At 32.8% G+C, this 21325-nt stretch overlaps 1 protein-coding gene across 2 annotated transcripts in view; it reads right to left on the bottom strand.

Moving 5' to 3' along the window:
* Positions 1 to 4114: 4114 nt before the first annotated feature.
* The window catches only part of LOC136042266 (eukaryotic translation initiation factor 4 gamma 1-like), a 59526-nt gene continuing 42315 nt past the window's right edge, over positions 4115 to 21325 (bottom strand). For both annotated transcript variants that reach the window (XM_065727217.1, XM_065727218.1), the window contains exons 6-9: positions 17401 to 17684; positions 13650 to 13809; positions 9380 to 9717; positions 4115 to 6146 (exon numbers count right to left, since the gene is read on the bottom strand). In XM_065727217.1, the coding sequence (XP_065583289.1) occupies position 6146; positions 9380 to 9717; positions 13650 to 13809; positions 17401 to 17684 (783 nt within the window). In that variant the 3' untranslated portion in view covers positions 4115 to 6145. The remainder of the gene's footprint in view (positions 6147 to 9379; positions 9718 to 13649; positions 13810 to 17400; positions 17685 to 21325) is intronic.

Here is a 21325-nt window from a genome sequence, read left to right as displayed (position 1 = left end):
GCTCTTTACGCTAAAGTTTTTGTACTGTTTTAAAAAGAAGAATTGAGAGAAAGAGTCAAACTTTAGCGTATAGAGCGGGGTGTTGATGAGGAAGCAGCCTCTTTCATATACGAAGTAATTTCTGTTCGTTTTAAGTTTTAATGTCGCTCCTTACTTTCAGTTAAAAAAAATAGTTTTTTTTTATGTAATTTCTGAACGTTTTTGAATTAATGCATGTTTGATTTTGGCTCTCCACACATAAATTATTAAAATGAAATTTGCATATTAATTCTTTTTTTGCTAAATGGCTTTCTCTTAGTTTTGATCACGATTTTGAGAAATAAGGGATGGGGAAGGAGGCCTAGTTACCATGCAATTTTTCGGTTACATAAAAAGGCAACCTATATTTTAATTTTTAACGAATTTTTTTATTAGTAAAAAATATACGTAACTTAAGAAGTAACTTACGTAACAAACTTTTATATTCTTTAATTTGTATTATGCATATGAGGGGGTTTATACCCTCGTTAATACCTCGTCCTTTACACTAAATCGTAAGTTTTCTTCCAATTCTTTAAGAATGACCCCTGAATCAGAAAGGCCGTAGAATAAATAGTTGAAATTACTAAAAATACTATAGCATAAAGAACGAGGTATTTATCTCCTCCTAAATACCTCGCTCTTTATGCTAAAGTATTTCTAGAACCCCTCATATGCGTAATAATCTCTGTTCGTTTTAAGTTTAAATGCTACTTCTTCCTTTCATTTGAAAAAACGTTTTCATGTTTATTTTTCATTGTTTTCTTATAGTAATGCTAGAGAATCCTGCGCCCTTTTCATTAAATTTTTCTTCCCCCATGACCGATTCCTCCAAGGAAAGATCCTCCAACAGAGCCCCCTCTCCTCAGCCCCATCCCCAAACAAAATAAAATCCCCTGAAAACGTCTGTACACTTCCCAATAACCATTACTATATGTAAACACTGGTCAAAGTTTGTAACTTGCAGCCCCTCCCCCAGGAATTGTGGGGGAGTAAGTCATCCCCAAAGACATAGTTTTTATGATTTTCGACTATGCTGAACAAAATGGCTATCTCAAAATTTTGATCCGTTGATTTTGGGAAAAACATGAGCGTGGGAGGGGGCCTAGATGCCCTCCAATTTTTTTGGTCACTTAAAAAGGGCACTATAACTTTTCATTTCCGTTAGAATGAGCCCTCATGCCACATTCTAGGACCACTTGGTTGATACGATGACCCCTGGGGAAAAAAAACAAAAAAACAAATGAACACGCACCCGTGATTTTTCTTCTTGCAAAAAATACAAAATTCCACAATTTTGTAGATAGGAGCTTGAAACTTCTACAGTAGGGTTCTCTGATACGCTGAATCTGATGGTGTCATTTTTGTTAAGATCCTGCGACTTTTAGGGGGTGTTACCCCCTATTTTCTTAAATAAGGCAAATTTTCTCAGGCTCGTAACTTTTGATGGGTATGACTAAACTTGATGAAACTTATATATTTAAAATCAGCATTAAAATGCGATTCTTTTGATGTAGCTATTGATATCAAAATTCAATTTTTAGAGTTTTGGTTACTATTGAGCCGGGTCGCTCCTCACTACAGTTCGTTACCACGAACTGTTTGACTAAATAGGTCCTTGATTCTCATTGCATTAAGTTAAAAAACATTTTATAATGTTAAATTTTTAATACTTAACATGGTAGGTTGATACTTTTAAAGAATGATACAAGTATAAAAGGATAAGGGAAATATTTCCTCTTGCAAATTTTTGTTTTAGTTTTTACGTTCTAACGTTGTCTATTTCATCTATTTGGTAAAAACCCAGTTTTTTAGTTTTGTTTCGTTTCTTGTATCAAATTAAGGTTTACCCCAAATTGGATATGGGATGCTTTTCCCTTAGTATATTTATTTTCAACGCCAATGTTTACATAACAATGTCTTGAGAATTATAATTATCCGTTGAAGGTTTGCCACTCAATAGAAACTTTCCTTGTGTCTGTTTACGTGTATGAGCAAGGGTTCTAAAATGTCACGAATACATTTTTTTTCTCATTATTCGTGCTTCTATAGGAGGGGTTCTATTACTACATTTTGTCCATACAGCACGCTCCTGTTCTGGGCTGTTTATTGTGCTCTTGTTCCCGTCTCCTGTTCCCATTCTTTGCTAATTAGCACATGAAAAGGATATTTCCATTTATAATTAAAACGTTTTTATAATAACTAAGAAGCTACCATAACTCAGTACCGATATTTTATATATATATTAATCAACATTAGTATATAGCAATTTAATATATGTATATATATATATATATTGATTTTATCCGATACTTTAATAAATTAATAATTTAATGACTTACCATACTTTCCTTTTGTCCTAATCTGATCCATCAGTAAAAAGTTTTGTAAAAACCCTTCTTCTTTTCCACCAGGCTTCTGCTTCTTTGACTAATATTTGAGCTACATTTTCATCTTACCTCCCTAAGAAGTTACAGCACAAACTAGCTTCCCCAATCTGATTTCATGCATCTTTTACATTGTCAGATTTAGAACTAATATCCATATCTAACTAATCCTGGAAAGTTCCTCTGAAATTTAAACCCTGTAGTCTGTCAATGCCAAAACTTCGACAGCAACAACTTCCTAAATGATTAGTGTTTTTAAACATTCAAAATCAGAAATTTAATCCAATCAAAATTGTAAATATTTCAAAATATTAGTTTGCTTTCAGTTTTAGTACTTCCAAAAAACCTAGTTCCCACAGTTTATATCGTAAGATGCTGAAAAGCTATAGAAAATCAAAATTCATTAGGAAAGAATAATGATCAGCCCTATGTTGGATGATGAGTTCGAATCAGGGGCGTATCAGCTCCACAAGGAAGGTGACATTGACAATTTCAGGGCACCTCAAAAGGGAGGGGGGAGAGGATCTAAACCCAAAAAATCACTAAGTTGAAGTTATCAACTTAATTGACCTAAAATCTTTGTTTCTCTTCAGTGGTGCCTAAAGTGCCACGTGGCCGATTATTTTCAATGTCCTGATTCCTTTGATTCAAACAACTCCATCTTTCTGACGGTTGAAAATCTTTTCGCACTAAGAATAGAGAAAACTTACGAAAGGAATACGTAATTCGAGTTCTGATATATTTCAGAGATTGATTTTCCCTTTGGATGTGTCCGAAGAAAATTTAAAAGATTAATACGGTTTTATCTATTCTTACAACTTTGTTTCTTTCAGAACCACTGACATTTGGCCTTTCAGTCCAACACAGAGCGACAATTGCAGCAAATTATTGTCCTTGTCACCATTTTTCCATTGTGTTGACTTCGACTGTTTGGGTCTATTGTATCTATCGCTCAAAAAAACGAAGAACCGTACTTGAAGAAATGCTGCCACCGGGTCTGAAGCTCCTTTACCTGATTTTGCGATACTCTACCCAGAAATTCCTTATTCCTTATGTCTTTTATTAAATATGTCTAATGTAATGCTAGTGGTGTTGGTAGTGTTTTTACATTAACCATTGTTAGTGGCGCAACACCATTAGTGTTCAGGTACCAACTACATTAATGTAAAACGATTTTCACCCTGGAACCCAGATAATAAAAATTTTTGCCTTAAGGTATAATAATGTGCTTATATTCATATAGTATAGAAGGCTCGTATCTGCAAAAGAAACACCTGGAAAATGTGTTCAGATCTATTCTAATAGAAATTGAAACAAGACAAAACTGCACATGATCAAGTGCAATTTTCAAACTTTCCCCAGTTTCTTGTTTTTGTTCTGAGAACACCAAAAGATCAGCAACCAAGTTTCCTCTAGTTTTAAACAATCTTCTTTTTTTGTTTTATTTTATTACTTCATTCTCAATAGCTTCGATCATAGATATTATTGTTTTAATTATCTCAAGTGTTTTATGAATTTATGTATTTTAATTCTCAACAAAACTACGTATATCAGGTAATAATTATTTAAAGCTTCATAAAGCATGAGGCACGTTGCCAGCGAAGTTCTGGCACAAAATAAATCATTAAGAACATTTCAAGCAGTACAGCAGAAATTGAACCTAAGCTATAAGTGCGTCTTAAGCCTAAAAACAATTTTGGATTTGTCATTGATAAATCGTTTATTATTAATTTAAAAATCCGAATACAGTCATTTGTAAATCACTTTAAGATAGCGTGTCACCAATCAATGTGGATAGCACAAAGAACAACATTGGACGTGAAAAAAAAGCATATTGAAAAAAAAATCACTTTCAAATAACAAGCTTCAACTAACTGAGAGCAGCCTAGCTTAAAATTAAATAGTAGAAGTCACGTAAGGGTGGAAAACCATTTTAATAGCAACAAGGAAATGATTTTATCAGGAAGTAGCCAATTCCCTGATACAAATCAATTGTTGACAAAAACCCCAGTCATCTATAAATCATTTGTAGATAGCGTGTTGTCTATCACTGTGGATAGCAATGCAAACAAGAATGGATACGAAAAGAAAAAATCAAATTAGAAGACAGAATTAAAATAAAACTTTAAATAATAAGCCCAAAACTGAATGAATGCATACTAACTTAACATTAAAATAAAAAGATCTTATATACTAGCGGAAAACGGCTTTGATTTCTGTAGGAACAAGGGAATGAATTTCCCAGGAAGCAATCCGTTCCCCGGGATTTATGTATATTTATAACAACCTTATCATTCGAGTCTCTAAAGTCTAAAGGATATACTATACATTTAACACTATTAAATTCTAACCGATCAGTCAAAAATCACATTTACTTAAAATATGTTTTCCCTATTCAACACCTATTTTGACCGATTCCTTTTAGCCAATGTTCTAATCGATATGATGTTAATATATGATTTTGCATTGATTACAACTGAGCCGTTTCGCACTAGAAAAAAATCGTATCAACACTGAACTACATTATTTGTGGTACCACTAAGCTAATACAGCCCCATTTAAGTTTTACCAAAGTAAATAATTTGGAAAAATCAGGGTTGCAGTGGTAGAAGACGCCTAGTAAGAGATTACACAGAAGGTTGAACACGTATATGATTAATACGTAATCCACAGCCACTTTTTTATTTAGGCTACTTTTTTACGACTGAAAGAGTTGGCTAAGTTCAAATTCTATTGTTAAATTCCATTCATATAAACTAAAACAGAGCTTTTTCTCTTGAGTATTATAGTAGGTTAATATATAAATCCAAGACTAAAACATGTGTCTATATATTCTGAAAACTTACCCACAGTAAATGATCTATGAATTTAGCCTACAATTTTTAAACTAAAGTAATTTAGTTTGGCTTCTTGATTTGTATTTTTGTTATTTTTGTATTATTTTTTTCTATCATGTTCCATATTCTCAGTTATATACTTTAGAGGATATTCTGTTCGATTGCTAAACTTTATGTGAAGATAATTCTTCTTTTTCAAGTTTGTAATTTATTCGTTACTTTTTAAATAGTTATGAAAACAGAATTAAGAAAAGTGAATGTGAATCCTTTAATTAAGTATACAAAAACAGGACGCAGTAGCTGTTTTAAAAGAGTTGTATCGATCATTTTATTTCTCAGTTTTACTTTTTTGGTGATTTTGGACAATGTTATTTTTTGTACTTGCAACCCTTTTTGGAACAGCCTGTTTTGATAAATGAACAATCTAGAACATTAAATAAAAGCTTTAGGATGACAAAATTGTTTTATATATCGTGGAACATCCTTAGAGTAAGATCAAGGTTCATATCAAAGAAAGGTGTCGGACAGTTCTATCAATAGCCAATTTGGCTGAACACTCAATCTATTAATGAAAATTCAGTCCTTTTATTACATGAACTCTTCATATTCTATATAAACTATCAAGAAAATTAAATAAAAAAACATAGGATGGAATAAGGAAAATAAGGAAAAGACTTTCATCTAAAAAGAAAACTTTCATTTCTAAAAAAAATGTTTCACTTCAAAGAAAAAAATTGAAGTTTTCTATCAAGATTTCCCAGTTTCCCTGTAAATAAAGAAAATAATAGAGTTACACAGAAAAAAAGTTCAAGTTAGCTACATTTGAATTTCTTTTGACACATCTTCACCCTGGTCAAACACTCATATCACTATAATATCGGCTGATTCAAGCCAATTCTGAATCCTGAAAAATAAACGGCTTCAATTAATTACTTTATCTTTTTCTAAAAGAAAGACAATTTATGCATTATATTAAGATTCTATGACTTTTAGGGGATGTTTCCCCCTATTTTCTAAAATGAGGCAAATTTTTTAAGGCTCGTAGCTTTTGATTGGTAGGACTAAACTTGATGAAACTTATATATTAAAAATCGGCACTAAAATGCAATTCTTTTGATGTAACTATTGGTATAAAAAATTCCGTGTTTTTTGGGTTTTGGTTACTTTTGAGCCGGGTCACTCCTTACTGCAGTTCGTTTCCACGAACTGTTTGATAATACCTTGAGGTTGTTCTTCAATCGTTAGCGTTATTTCGTTATCGTTTCCTCTAGTCTATTTTTTTTATGCTGGAATCAAACTGATTTTTGATATTTTTTATTGACAACAGGTTTTGCGTAATTATTTTTGAAGTTTTGTATTTTGGCAAAACTTGGGTGTTTTGATGAGGTTTTTTTTTTTTTTTTAAGAACAATATCTTTAATTGTCAAGAATTGAATCGCTTTCTTTTCTACTGGAACTTCCAGTGATTTAGCCAAACTGTTCAGCCAAACAAGTCAAAAAATGTTTTGTGTTTTTGAAAAAACGTATCTTCTTGCCCTAAATAGGATGAATCAAAAACTGCTAACAAAGTTGAATATTACCAGCCCCTAAATTTCCCAAAATATTCCAATGATCTAAAAAAAACCGAAGAGGACAAAGTGATCTATGCTTGTATAAAGGTTAAATAAGATCACTAAGAAAGGTGAAGTATCCTTTGTTAATAGGATTGCTGAAGAGTGGAAAAGTCTTTCTGCAGAGTTGGTAGAGTTACCCACTCTAAAATATGCAAGCATTTAAGAAATTTATTTAAACTCATCCATTTTATAGAAATAAGTTTACTACCTAGTAGGCTGTAAAATATGTTCACTCATTTTTTTTTTATTTATTTATTCTGTGCTATTTTTTTGCATTATTTCCTGTATCGTGATCTGTGATATGTGTTTGCGGCATGCCGTCTTATTTTATACGACACACTTGACGTCGTTTATACTAATAGATTGGACGAATAAGAATAATAAATCAACAAATACAATTTTTAAATTCACATAAATAAATTTCTAAAAACCTAAAATATATATAGTTATTTGATATAAATAAAATCAGTTATTTATATAAACAAAATAAATGGTAGTCATAAAATAGAATTTTCAAATTGCCAAAGGACAGCATTAGAATAAAAGACTGCATTAAAAATTAAATCAATAACAAGCTGAAGAGAATGGAAAATGTGGAACTAGTGTCTGATAATTTCCAAGTTATTATCAGTGTTGATGTTCCAGGGAGTTGCTCTGCCTTATCGCTTACTTTGCCAAGACAGGATGGCTCTTGGAGCCAATCTGTCGCAATTTTCCTGAAGTACCTTGTTTCCATTTGAGGCGGAAGTGTGTCAAAAATTGACTATGCAACAATTTCTTTCTTTTTATGTTCTTTTTTTAAGGTAAAGTAACCTTCTAAGGTAAAGTAACTCTGTTTATTTGCAAAATTGTAATTAATTGGATTTTTTTTTACCAAACCATGATCATCAAAAATGACCAGCCAGCTGCTAAAATGGACTAAACTTTAGATTCATAATTTAAGTATATGCGGTCAAACCGGCACTCCAACACCCTCTAAATTCAATTCAAGGGCCACATGGAACTGGGAAAACGGTCACTTCTGCTACGATTGTCTACCATTTGGACAAGAATGGCAACAGCGCTGTGCTTGTATATGAACCGTCCAACATTGCTGCCGATCAGTTGACTGAGAAAATAAACAAAACTGGATTGAAAGTGTTTAATAATGAAAGTAGAAAGTGTTTGACCTGGATTGAAAGTGTTTAACTGGATTGAAAGTGTTTAAATAAAAGGATGCAATCGATTCGCCTGTGTTATTTTTAGCTTTACATAACCAAGAAGCAAATCCAGAAGTTAGCTTCTTTGATTTTTATCCTAGTACTCTTTTAATATGTTGTACTGCATTAAGCTACTGAATTATAATAATCGTTTAGGAACTTAGTTCTGAAAAATTAATGTGGAAAATGCTAGATACTAAAGTTTTGTTAATTGTGCTTTAATTATCTTTGTAAAATAAAAAAAAAATAGTTTGAAGTTGCTATTGGAAACGAGCTGCAGAACGTCAACTACTAGAAGCCGCTGATGTTGTTTGTTGCACCTGTTTTGGCGCTGGTGATCCTTGTCTGTCATATTTGAAATTTTCTTCGATTCTCATTGATGAATCTATGCACGCTACTGAACCAGAATGTATGGTCTCCGTTATCCTTGGGGCGAGACAAGTATGTTTCTTTGTTTTCAAACTCTATTGAATTTACCAAAAAAAGACTAGACGATGAAATTTGGCTTCAAATGTCTGTCACCTCAAACTCACCGTGACATTGTCCGTAAATATGTGTCAGATTTATGACGAAGGCCTGTACCGGAAGGGCTGGCCCTTTCGTTTGGCCTTCAAAATCTAAGCCTTTCACTTGTTAATTTGACTGACCAATATTTGTCTTCATTTGAACTTTACTTTTTGCAGAATTTTAATTCCTGGGCTTTTTTTAATACCATATTTTTATGCTATCATGAAGATTAAAGTTCTCTATTTTAACCATTTTTAAATATCTGATAGATTGGTGCTAACATGTCTGAAGCATGGTACTTGTAACTTATTGCGCGTTGTTGTTTCCTCCTTTTTTATGCTTTAATTTGGATTGTAATCGAAAAAAATGTGGTTCTTTTGCAGGCCTTTTTGCAGTTTATTGTCTAACGTTTAAACATGGAAAAAAGATAACAAACTTAAGCGACACAACTTAAACAGGTGGTAGTGGATTTTTGCAGTTTATTGTCTAATGTTTAAACATGGAAAAAAAGATAACAAACTTAAGCGACACAACTTAAACAGGTGGTAGTGGATGCAAGACTGAAATTACGAGACCAAGCACGAAAATCGACAAAAGCAACAGTATCGAAAATACAGTTATAAAATATCCCAAAGATTTTTTTATATTCTGAAAATTCTATGAACGATAAAGTCCCTCCCATTAAGCCTGCTCTGACTTACCAGGCAAAATTAAGCAGAAATGCGGGCAACTAAGGAATTTAATTTTTTTGAGGCAGTATTCTACATCTTGTAGCTCGAACATAGAACCTGAACCAAAACACAATTTCAAAGACGTACTAGATTTCATCGCTTCGTCCCCCATCTCGTCTTTGTGAAGGATATCCCATCTGAGGCTGTTTGATAATATCTTCTTGCAAAGATAATTCTTTTTCCAGCCTTTCTTTTTCCAATTCACCACGAATTTCATCGATTGTCTTTGGTTTTTCTCCTTCTCGGCGTGGCACCCACCGATTTTGCTTCAAGTCAAGAACGTCCATTAACATAAATCGAATGTGAGATGATAAATCTTCGCTCTGGCTTAATTTCTTCATTTCGTCAAGATAAACATCGAGCTTCGTCAGCTGAATCTGCAATTGCTTTCCCGAACTTTTAGATTCAGCAACTGCTCTTTGGTACTAAATATAAAATAAAGGTGGTTATTACTCTTTGTTGATTACTTTATGAATACATAAAAATTAGGGGCAGAGCACACTCTCCATTATGATTCGAACGATGAATCATAAAAAAAAAAAACACTTCACTGGTATTCCTTATTTCCATTTCGTTGAAAATCTTAGATCCTAAGATTGGAACAAAACTTTCCCTAGTTCCTCTCTTTCTATGCATAGACTCTAAGTCAAAATAAAGCATAGGTCATATTTCATTGTTTAATTCCCTCCCTCATTAGATGTATTTTGCTCAAAACATATTTTTCAGAAATGCAAAGGGGATTAAAGAACAAATATATATAACATAAAAAAGCTCTTTCGTATTTTTATCCTACTTTTTGAAAAATAAAACCATATCAGTATTAAGAGTACAGTACCAGAATAGTAATAGTAAAAAAAACACCCACTAGAATGAAAAGAATTTCAGGCATTAGCCTAAATAGAAGCATTTTAATGTAATCGTTTTAAAAATGAAAATTCCAAATTCTTTAATGATTGTGAACTACAGCCATATGAAAAGTAACGAAGTTAGAAATCACAAAAATCATTACAAAAATTTCGATATCATAGAAGAGAAAACCCTATAAAACAGAAATAAAGTTACGTGGAATTAACTCTTTCAGAATTTAGAAAGTATTAATCATAAGTCCTAATATTCATAGCGCTCTCAGACGACCAAGACATCTAGGCATTCTAGGGATTAGACTAAATAGAAAAAGTTGGATGAAATCGACTGATAAAAATTAAAAAAAAATGTTATTCTTTAATTAGTGTAAACCACAGCAAATGGAAAAAAGCTTAGATAAAAATAATAAGACAAGAAAATCAACAAAGAATTACACATAGCTTAAAACGTTTTATACTATATCACTACAAACGACAAGCTCAATTTCGGTAGTTAATACATTAAATCTTTTATTCTCTAGAGCAATAGTTCTCAAGTGAGGCACGCGTACCCCTTGGGGAAACACAAATTATTGGGGGGTACGCGGTCGGCCAATAACAACAAAAAAATCAAACAGCCCTTTAACTTTAGGACTGGCAATTTTATTTATATTTAGCTGTAGTTTCTATACCAAGCTTCAGGCAACCAAAATTATGAGTACAGTCCCTCCATTGACAAATACTCAATGGACAGTAAGTCGAGTCCGAAAAGCGACCATCCACATATATTTTTTAGAAGTTAATGAGTTTTTTAAAAAGTTTGTAAGCTCAGCATCAGTATTGTTATTTGATATTTTTCAGGCAAAGCACAAGAAAACAGATAAAAGTATAATAGCTAACTCAATCAACGAAAAGTTAGTAAAAATTAAAGGTAAAAAAGATATTAAATTAGATCTACGTTGCATGCGCAACGTGAGGTATTGCGGCAACCTTTGTCCGGCTTTGTCAAGTAAAGTATTGCGAGAGCAACACTTTAATATTGTTTCCTCGCTTTTTAAACGCTGAAGCTGATAATCTGTAAGGATCTTAAAATAAATTAGGTACACCAACTCACAAAAGTTTCAAACCCCTCATTTCTGAAGATAATTGTAACCTAACAGCCGATTATTACTTACAAGTCCCTACATGTCTTACCACTTGAACCAAATTGGTCTTACCATCAAATACACCGGAAACAAATAATAGGTACACCAGCTAGCAATAGTTGGGAACCCCTCACATCCAAAGACGATTATGAGCTAACAGCCGACTGTTGCTTAGAACTCCCCTATATGTCTCACAATTGGTAGCGGCCTATTTTTGGTTTCAGTGTGTACCTTCTTACTGAAGTTGTCAACCCCTTTAAACATTCAAACTGGTATATCTCATGAAGGAATTTTTCTACCAAAAAATGGATGACATAAACTTTGATCAGCTCATCAAGAACTATCGACTGCCGTCGAAAAAAATCTATCTGAGTTAGTTCAAAAGTTGACTTTTGCCGTTGGCCAAGTTTCTAACGTTATAACTTAGAAAGGAGTCAAAGGTTAAACTCTAATTTCTTTAGCAGTGAGACAACTTTTAAAGTTTAAGAGAAACATCTGATACCATTTCTCTACCACAATCCCAAGTGAAAAAAAAACAAATGATGTCACTGAAATCACGAACAGAAATGGGTAGAAACAATAGATTTTTGGCCCCAGGCAAAAGTTCTATGAAGATTTCCAAAATGGAGTTTTATTCATCAATCCGGCCTAAGCTCCACAATTTCCGTAAAAACCGCAGAGGTTAGACCAGTGGGTCTCAACCTTTTTTCCCCTCTTTTTATCTTGGTGGACCCCTTCATAGCTATTGGACATAAGAACAATTTTCTATTCTTCGCTAATATAGATTTTAAGGTTTTAATTATCAAACAAATAGCATACAATTAAGCTTTATTTTTAAATGAAAACTAATTTAATACAAATAAAACATTCTAATATAATAATAATAATTATTATTATTATTACTATTATTGTGATAATAACTACAATATTACAAGTTTCTACAAATTTCTTCGATTGGCAAGCAACTAAAGCTCATGGAGAGTAGAGCTCCTCAGGAAGTTTAATTCACTCCAACATTATTTATGTAAACTGGATAAAAAATAGCAGTTGAAATTAAGTGTGTGATTAAAAAAAGGAAAAGGCATGATTATTCAACGAGATCCCTGTGGTTGATGCTTCTCGAAAAAGTTTTTTTTATATTTAGTTCTATCGATGTTAATGATAGTCGAAGATCACCCCTTTTCACAATGTCAAGTCTATTGCGAGCTTTTGATAAAATTTGAGAAACACGACTAAATCCCGCTTCAACAAGATAAGATATAGGAAAAGCAATAACGTAGAACTGCGCTTTATCCCAGAACAAAGGGTATTTTGTAGCAACATCGTTTGTTTTCCATATATTGTTCTTTCCATCTTTGAATTTTGCACGCATTATTTCATCACTTTGTAATTCGATGAGGGGCTCTTGCAAAGATAATTCTGTTTCGGCAACATTAACTTCAAAAGGAATTGAAACCCAAATCGGTATATCCATTCCGAGTAGGTCACTAAACCCATTCAAAATAATGTAAACTACAGTAGAAATTGAATTCTTAAAAATAAAGAGCGTTCTGAGTTGGTTTTCTTCATGGACCCCCAATTTGTTGTGTTTTGCCTGTGGACCCCCGGAAATATTACATGGACCCCTAGGGTCCATGTGGACCCGGTTGAGAACCACTGGGTTAGACCCTTACCATCTTCTAGGGATAATCTGAAATCGGGATGCAAGAAAAAAAAAAAAAAAACACGGCAAAGCCAAAGTGTTGCTCTGAAGCGACATATACGCTGAAGCGACAAAACTAGAACTGGTCATTTTTAGACAGGAGAGTACAACTTAAATAAATGCAATAGTAATCTAAAGAGTTGAATTCTGTTAAATAAATAGGTTTTATTAAATCAATTTCTTCTAGTCTCTCCAAACTTAGGGAGTGGCTATAAAACAATTTTTTTTTATTAAATAATTGACTTAAAAAAGAATAATTTGTAAATAAATTTCTTTAATGTTCGGCCATTTTTTTCAGTGAATCTTTATAGAAAAAAACTATTTAATTGCTTTAACGACTTTTAAAATTTATCATAGATTTTCTCGTTTTTTATTTCAATATTCAGCATTGACTTCATTCTTTCTTACCAATTTAGTTTTTAGTTCCTACGATTTGAGTTTAGAATTTTAATTTTTTTTGTTCTTATTTGACTAAAATAAAATCGAAAATAGAGAAATGCAAGTTTAGCAATGTTTGCTGGTAAAGTTAGTTTTCAAAATAAAACCATTACATCTTTTATCTTCTCTTTGAGGGAGGGAGTAACTCTGCCACTACATTTATATATTTAGAAGAAAACAATAAATAAATTTAATAAGCGAGTTATCTCGCACAAAGAACGGTAACTTACTTTGGCATCATATTCTTCTTCATAAGTTTTGCCAATTGTGGAAATCAATATGCAAAGACATTCCAGCTGCTCCTCCTCACGAGATTTAAGGAGCTTCGAAATACAAAAATTCATAATTTTAATTGTCAGCATACGTAATTTAAATAATTCACCAATAAATCTGGAAAAAATTTACATTAAAAATACCTTCTAAAGACAGGAGCTAGAGAACTACCAAACTTCAAAGAAGTCTCTATCTCTTTTTTTTTCTTCTTTTTTTTCCTAGAACATCTGATTAAGCAAAGAAGCTTAAGGAAATTATGGAAATGAAAATTCCGATTAAGGTAAGGAAATTTCCTTAAATTTTGATTTCCTGACTAAGCAAAAAAAGGAAAAGAAACCCTAAAAGATCCTTAAGACGATTGAGGATTTTATAATTTCTTAGCAGGATTTACCTTTTAAACTTTACTTGGTAATTAGACTTAAAATACATTCTAAGACCACACTTTTTGAAACTAAAGGAGTGTGATTTTCAGAAGGAGATAAAATATAAATACAACAAAAACCAACAATCTTGAAGGTTTGCCTCTCCCTCATCTTTCCCCTAAAAAAAAACATACTTATTTAAGAGGAAACTTTCCCCTTTTTTTCCGATTTAAGAAATAAAAGGAAAGGAAACCTTAAAAGATTCTAAAAGGATCAAAGCTAAAAATTCTCTAAAAGGATCAATGAAAAAAAAGCAAAACCTTTAAAATTTGTAATTGTAAACCTTTGGCTTTGTAATTGTAAACCTTTGGTAATTTGGTTTAAATAGGTTCTAAGACCATACTGTCTTTCTTTACACGAAGTTCAACAAAAAACGAAGAATAAGAAGAAAACATATACATAAATAATCAAGAAACCTTGAACGAGGGTGATTTTTAGCTACAAAAAAAAACAACAAAAAGACAAAGAAAATATTTTGACAAAGTAGATCTCCACCGTCCTCATCGATCAAAGACGGAGGGAAAGAAGTTTATATAAAACGAAAACTGAGAGCCTTAAAAGGTCAGTTTTTGTTTTGTATAAACCTTGTTTTTTCTTCCTTTTTTTGAGCACTGAATACGTCTAGGTGGAGATTAACCAGCTGTCTTTTCGTTGTTTTTCTTCTTTACTAACACTTATTGAAAGAGTAAGTGCAAGAATTTGCTATTATAAACTGATGATTACTTTCCATTGGAAAAACCTTGGTCAGCTGGCCCCATCCTACCATTATCAACTTCCACCACCAGACGTATAATCGAGTATATCCTTTTCCTGAGGAAGGACATAAGTAAATGTTTTACTCATGCAGAAATTTCTAACATAATCCCTATCGGAGTAAAGGGGTGAGAGCAACTCGTTGCAACCTTGCTTGCATTGACTACCTTCAAAAGCTTCACCCAGAAGTCAGTTATCACGTTGAACAATATTCCATCAAAAGCGTACCCGCACAAGAAAGTCATCTCTAGAATAATAACTTCTCTAGACAACAGCTTGAAGCTGATAGTCTATTTTCCAATACTACAAGTATGGCAACTTCAAATGGTACCACGAATCTTGCGCAGTCACGTACACATACTTTGTTTTGTTAAGGGGGGAGGGCGATTATAAATAATATTTATAATAATATTATAAATAATATTAGAAACAACCTGTCATCTATACAAATACTACCCCACAATTACTGAGCTTCCTACAACAAGAGGCTCCATAAGTCCCCCCCCCCGAATATATATATATATATATATGTGCGATTCCTGGGAGTTCTTTTGGATGAAAATTTATCGTTTAAGTGGCATGTTCAAATAGTAAGAGTGAAAATTTCCCGTGGATTTGGAATCATCCGAAAATTAAAGTGTGTATTTCCTTTTTCTATCCTTCGTCTTTTATACTTCTCTCTCATTTACCCTTATATATGTTACTGTTGGTCTGTGTGGATGTCCATATTTCCCTCAGTACTTGCTCCAATTCACCATCTTCATGAAAAAGCGGCAATAATTCTCCAGTCGGCTACACACACTCCTGTTGACCTCCTTAAGATTAAAGATATTTATGTTTTATCTCCATCTTCGTTGGCATATCGATACTTCCACGGAGATCTCCCATGTTGTTTTTCGGGACTGTTCAAACTAGTAGGGGAAGTAAATTTGTATATAGTTCGAAACTGTATTGTATATAGTTCGAGGATGTGATGATTCCAGCTACTCCCTCAGTTTATTCAGACTTTGGTCTGGCCATGGCTGTCGGGCGTGCTTGGAACTTGGTTCCCGCTGAGATCCAGCAGTCACAAACACTTGGCTCCTTTAAGAGACAGATGAAATTTTTTTTGTTTTTTTTCTTTTTTTTTTTTTTTTTTTTTTTTTTTTTTTTTTTTTTTTTTTTTTGGCGTTGGATCCTCGATGTTAATTTACATTTTATTTTCGGGTGATGTGAGGGTTGCTGTGTCGTAGAGACTGCCGGTGAGCTGATTTCTTTTCCTTATAGATTTATATTTAGATGTTGTTTAGTATGTTTATGCCAGGTTTTATCATTCTTTACTTATTGTATGTCGTTTCCCAAATATCGGGCCATTGAGCCCTTTGGGATTATGTTTTTGTTATTTTTATTTTATGGAAATAAATAGAATTTGAACTTGAATTAATAATCTTTCTACAGAAAATACGGGTCTTAAAGCCTTATTAGAGGTTATATTGTCGCAATCAAACTTCAACATTTTGGTTAATGTGATTCATTGAGAGTGTATCGGCATTGTGGAGCATAAGCCCAAACGTTCTAAGGCGCACAAACTCAATAATTCCAAGTTTAATACTACAATTCCTAGGGCTGAGCTAAGGAGGCAAATACACCACACACCACTCTATTCTAAATGTAAATTATTCAGTGGTATTCGCTTCATCTCAAATCTTATAAAATCCACCAGGATGTTTCAATCAAGACTAAATAGTTGAACTAAACGCAATAAGATACAATATTGAATTTACGAGTTATTCAAAACATAAGAAATTATATGCAATATAGACATTTCTAAAAGGGTTCTTAGCTCTAACACCCCCAGGATATAACCCCACCTCTGAATCCAGGACATGACCCATTTTGGTTAATGTGATTCATTAAGAGTGTATCAGGATTGTGGCACATGAACGCATTGTGGCGCATAAGCCCAAACGTTCTAAGGCGCACAAACTCAATGATTCCAAGTTTGAATACTACAATTCCTAGTGCTGAGCTAAGGAGGCAAACACACCACACACCACTCTATTCTAAATGTAAGTTATCCAGTGGTATTTGTTTCATTTTGTATTTAACTCAATATAAGCTTTGAAAAATTATTTAATGTTTACAAGAGAAACCACAAACCATTACTAAGAACAGACACGTGCACAGAAGAAGGAGCGTGGCTCAAGGTCTGAACATTCTGATATCTCTTAATTGGCTAAAACCTTAATCATAATATCCTATATTTTCTGAAGTTATAGCATCTCTGATATACCTCATCCTTACCCCACCTCTTCCCCAAAAAGGATTAATTTTAACATGTAAAGAGTAACAACTTTTTTTACGAACAAACGTGTTATTTTCCAAGAGCTGAATGTCAAATCATAACTGTAATGAGCATAGCACTTGAATTCACAACATTTCTTCACATTAATTAAACAAAGGAATAGTTTACATTATACTAAATATGTTATTTATAATAAACATGTAAATATATAATGTAGTTTTCAGGTCAACAAGTTATTTGATAATTTACCTGATGTTCCCTAACATAATACGTTTTGTTTTAGCTATCCTCTCGTCCAATTCCATTTGTAATTCTTTCCTTTTTTCTTCTGTATCAGCTTCTTCTAAGGCTTTCTGTTTCGATAAAATTTCTTCTTCGTCCTTTTTCTCCTTTTCGAAAGTCGCCTGACATCTGCCGAGAAGAAGTTTTCGGAAACTGACCTTCCCAGTTCCACTAGCCGAGGGCACTTCTTTCTCAAACATCAATTTACACAGTTCAGCGTATTTGGGAGCATAAATTGGCTCATCAACGACCTAAATAAAACAATATGTGTACATCTGTACAAATATGTAAAATGTTTAAATAATGTATAACACGTATAAAACAGAAAGAAATAAGGATTCTGCAAGCCCAGCAAAATTATTTTACTTGCTGTAATGGAATTAATATATTTGCTTTATTAAACTCAATCATATTATAAACAAGACAAATTTTCCTAGCCTTTCTTTTCACTTTAGGGAGGATGAGATGTTTGTTTCAAGAAACTACTATCACAAGCCCCGGAGGGCCAAAGTCGTATCTCGGGTAAATAAATAAAACAGGACATACAAAAAGTATAAATAACAACGAAAACAAAAAAAAAACGCCAAAATTAAAATTATCAGAATTAAAATCCACTCATTAGTCATTAATTAAACGGATGACAAAATCAAAAAATAATAAATATAAATATTTTTTTTAAGGGACATTAAAAAAAGAAGGAGAAAAGGCACACATACAAAACGAGGGCAGCGTCTGTATCAATTAAATGAAAAAAAACATTTTTTTAAATGAAAGTAGGGAGCGACATTAAGACTTAAAACGAACAGAAATTACTCCGTATATGAAAGGGGCTTTTCCTCCTCAACGCCTCGCTCTTTACGCTAAAGTTTGACTCTTTCTCTTAACTCTACATTTTAAAACAGTAAAAAACTTTAGCGTAAAGAGCGGGGCGTTGAGAAGGAAAAGCCTATTTCATATACGGAGAAATTTCTGTTCATTTTAAGTTTTAATGTCGCTCCTTACTTTCAGTTAAAAAAACTTGTTTTTTCATTTAATTTCTGAACGTTTTTGAATCAATGCATGTTTTGATTTTGGCTCTCCGCAGAGGAATAATTAAAACGAAATTTGTATTTTTTTTTTTTTTTTTTTTTTTTTTTTTTTTTTTTTTTTTTTTTTTTTTTTGCTCTCTTCAGAGGAATAATTAAAACGAAATTTTATTTTATTTTTTTTTTTTTTTTTTTGTATATTCTTCTGGCAAAAATGTGAAATTCCACATTTTTGTAGATAGGAGCTTGAAGCTTCTACAATAAGGTTTTCTGATACGCTGAATCTGACGGTGTGATTTTCTTTAAGATTGTATGACTTTTAGGGGTGTTTTCCCCTATTTTCTAAAATGAGGCAAATTTTCTCAGGCTCGTAACTTTTGATTAGTAATGCTCATCTTGATGAAAGTTATATATTTAAAATCAGCATTAAAATGCGATTTTTTTTTATGTAACTATTGGTATCAAAATTCCATTTTTTTTAGAGTTTCGGTTACTATTGAGCCGGGTCACTCCTTACTACAGATCGTTACCACGAACTGTTTGATTAGTAAGAAGAGGGAAATTAGCGGATTGTTTTGCTTATTTTTATTCTTGTTATTGATGGCTATTTTTTTGTAGCCACCCTCTGTTAGCCTTAGACAATAAGTTCGGTAAAAACTCTAATTAGAAGTCTTTTCCATCACTCAATAAAGTTTTGGAGTCACCTGCACAAGAGTTAAATATAAAAAAAAAATAACTCACATGAGAACAGGAAACAAAAAAACTGTCGGCTAGATTTATTTTTCAGTAGTCCTTTTAAGAATGGTTCTTTTTAAGACTATTATGCCAAATTAAGACCCTTGTGATTCTACGTGGGAACAATGACAAAAGGAGTAGAAACCCCATGGAGGAAGTGAGTAGATATAAGAGTGGAAGAAAGCCCTGGGATTACTGATCTCAGGAAAGGCATGAATTCCAAGGAAATATTAACTTTTTTAAGAATCGACTACTATGAAGCATAATAATAAACAAGAGCCAAGAGCTCATATGGCACTTATGACGAGATCGGAAGAGCCAAGAGCTCCTTCCCACCAAGTTTAATTACGATGTCTCCGCTCTAAGCGTTTGCCAAAATTTCCAGTTTCCCCCTCCAACTCCCCCCAATGTGACCGGATCTGGTCGGGATCTAAAATAAGAGCTCTGAGACACGAGGTCCTTCTAAATATCAGATTTCATTAAGATCGAATAACCCGTTCGTAAGTTAAAAATACCTCATTTTTCTAGTTTTTCTGAATTAACCGTCCTTCCACTCGCCCCCAGATGGTCGAATCGGAGAAGCGAGTATTTCTACTTTAATCTGGTCGGGTCCCTGATACGCCTGCCAACTTTCAGCGATCGCTATATTGATCATGTTTCGGATCTTCTTCCGAAAGATCTAGTTTAGAACTAGATCTTCTTAGGAGATCTAGTTTCAGATCTTCATCATGTAAAAATTGGGGTGGTCAGAGATTCGAACCCGAGACCTCTCGCAACCTAAGGGAGAATCATACCCCTAGACCACTAGCCATACTTAAAAAGAACAATCATTTGTTTTATCAGCAAATAAAATTATTCTCGACTATCTTGTTCGATTGCAACCCCCCCCCCCCCCAGATGGTCAAATCGGGGAAGAGACTATTTCTAATTTAATATCGTCTGGTCCCTGATACGCCTGACAACTTTCATGGTCCTAGCTTATCTGGAAGTGCCCAAACTAGCAAAAGCGGGACCGACAGAAATTGTAATCACTATATGTCACTTGATAAAAACCAAGTGCCATAAAAATGGAAAAAAGCGAGTAAGAGCGTAATAAAAGGCAAAGTCGAACTAGAATTCTTAAAGATATATATATATATATATATATATATATATATATATATATATATATATATATATATATATATATATATATATATATATATATATATATATATATATATATATATATATATATATATATATATATATATATATATATATATACCTGACATATTGTATCGACTACCAGTACCAAATCTGTAAAGTGAAGATGCTAGTACCTAACAGTTTTGCAAGCCATTGTTACTTACGAGAAAGATTAAATAAGTTTTATCGAATATAAATTATGGAGATAAATGTTATAATCCAAGCTTAGTCCAAAAAGACCATTAATTAAGTCCGACTGTCTCGACATCACTGATATCACCTCCGACATCGATAATTCCAATAACTAGCTACGAACTAGGAATAGTTTAAACTTGGCTAATGAGAAAACTTTATTAAAGTTTTATCGAATATATGGAACTAAATATTATAATCTGAGCTTAGCCCAAAAAGACAATTATTTAAGTCCGAATGTCTCAACGTCACTGATACCTCATCCGATATCGATAATTCCCAAAACCAGCTACAAACTAGGAATAGTTTAAACTTGGCTAATGAGAAAAATTTAATAAAGTTTTATCGAATATATGGAAATAAATGTTATAATTCTAGCTTAGGCCAAAAAGACAATTAATTAAGTCCGACTATCTTGACGTCACTGATACCACCTCCAATATCGATATCTCCAATAACAAGCAAAGAACTAGGAATAGTTTAAACTTGGCTAAAAAAAAAAATGAATCCAGAGATATATTCTTAATTTCAAGATTCATAGAATAAAAAGAAGATAAAAAAAGCTTCAGTTAAAGTTTGGTGTGAATATTAACCATGTTATTGTAATTTGCCTTTTAATATAATCAAATAGGCCAATAGTTCCCACAAAATTTATTTTTCTTTGGGTGTGTGTATTTGTGTAACACAAGGACATGATTTGAAAACATGTGGTTTATGCTCAAGTTGGGGCTTCCTCTGCTTTTTCTTTCGTT

Source organism: Artemia franciscana, unplaced genomic scaffold (genome assembly GCF_032884065.1).
Source record: "Artemia franciscana unplaced genomic scaffold, ASM3288406v1 PGA_scaffold_97, whole genome shotgun sequence".
Taxonomy (NCBI): domain Eukaryota; kingdom Metazoa; phylum Arthropoda; class Branchiopoda; order Anostraca; family Artemiidae; genus Artemia; species Artemia franciscana.
Note: the sequence above shows the minus strand (reverse complement) of the source record. Positions and strands in the feature narration are given on the sequence as shown.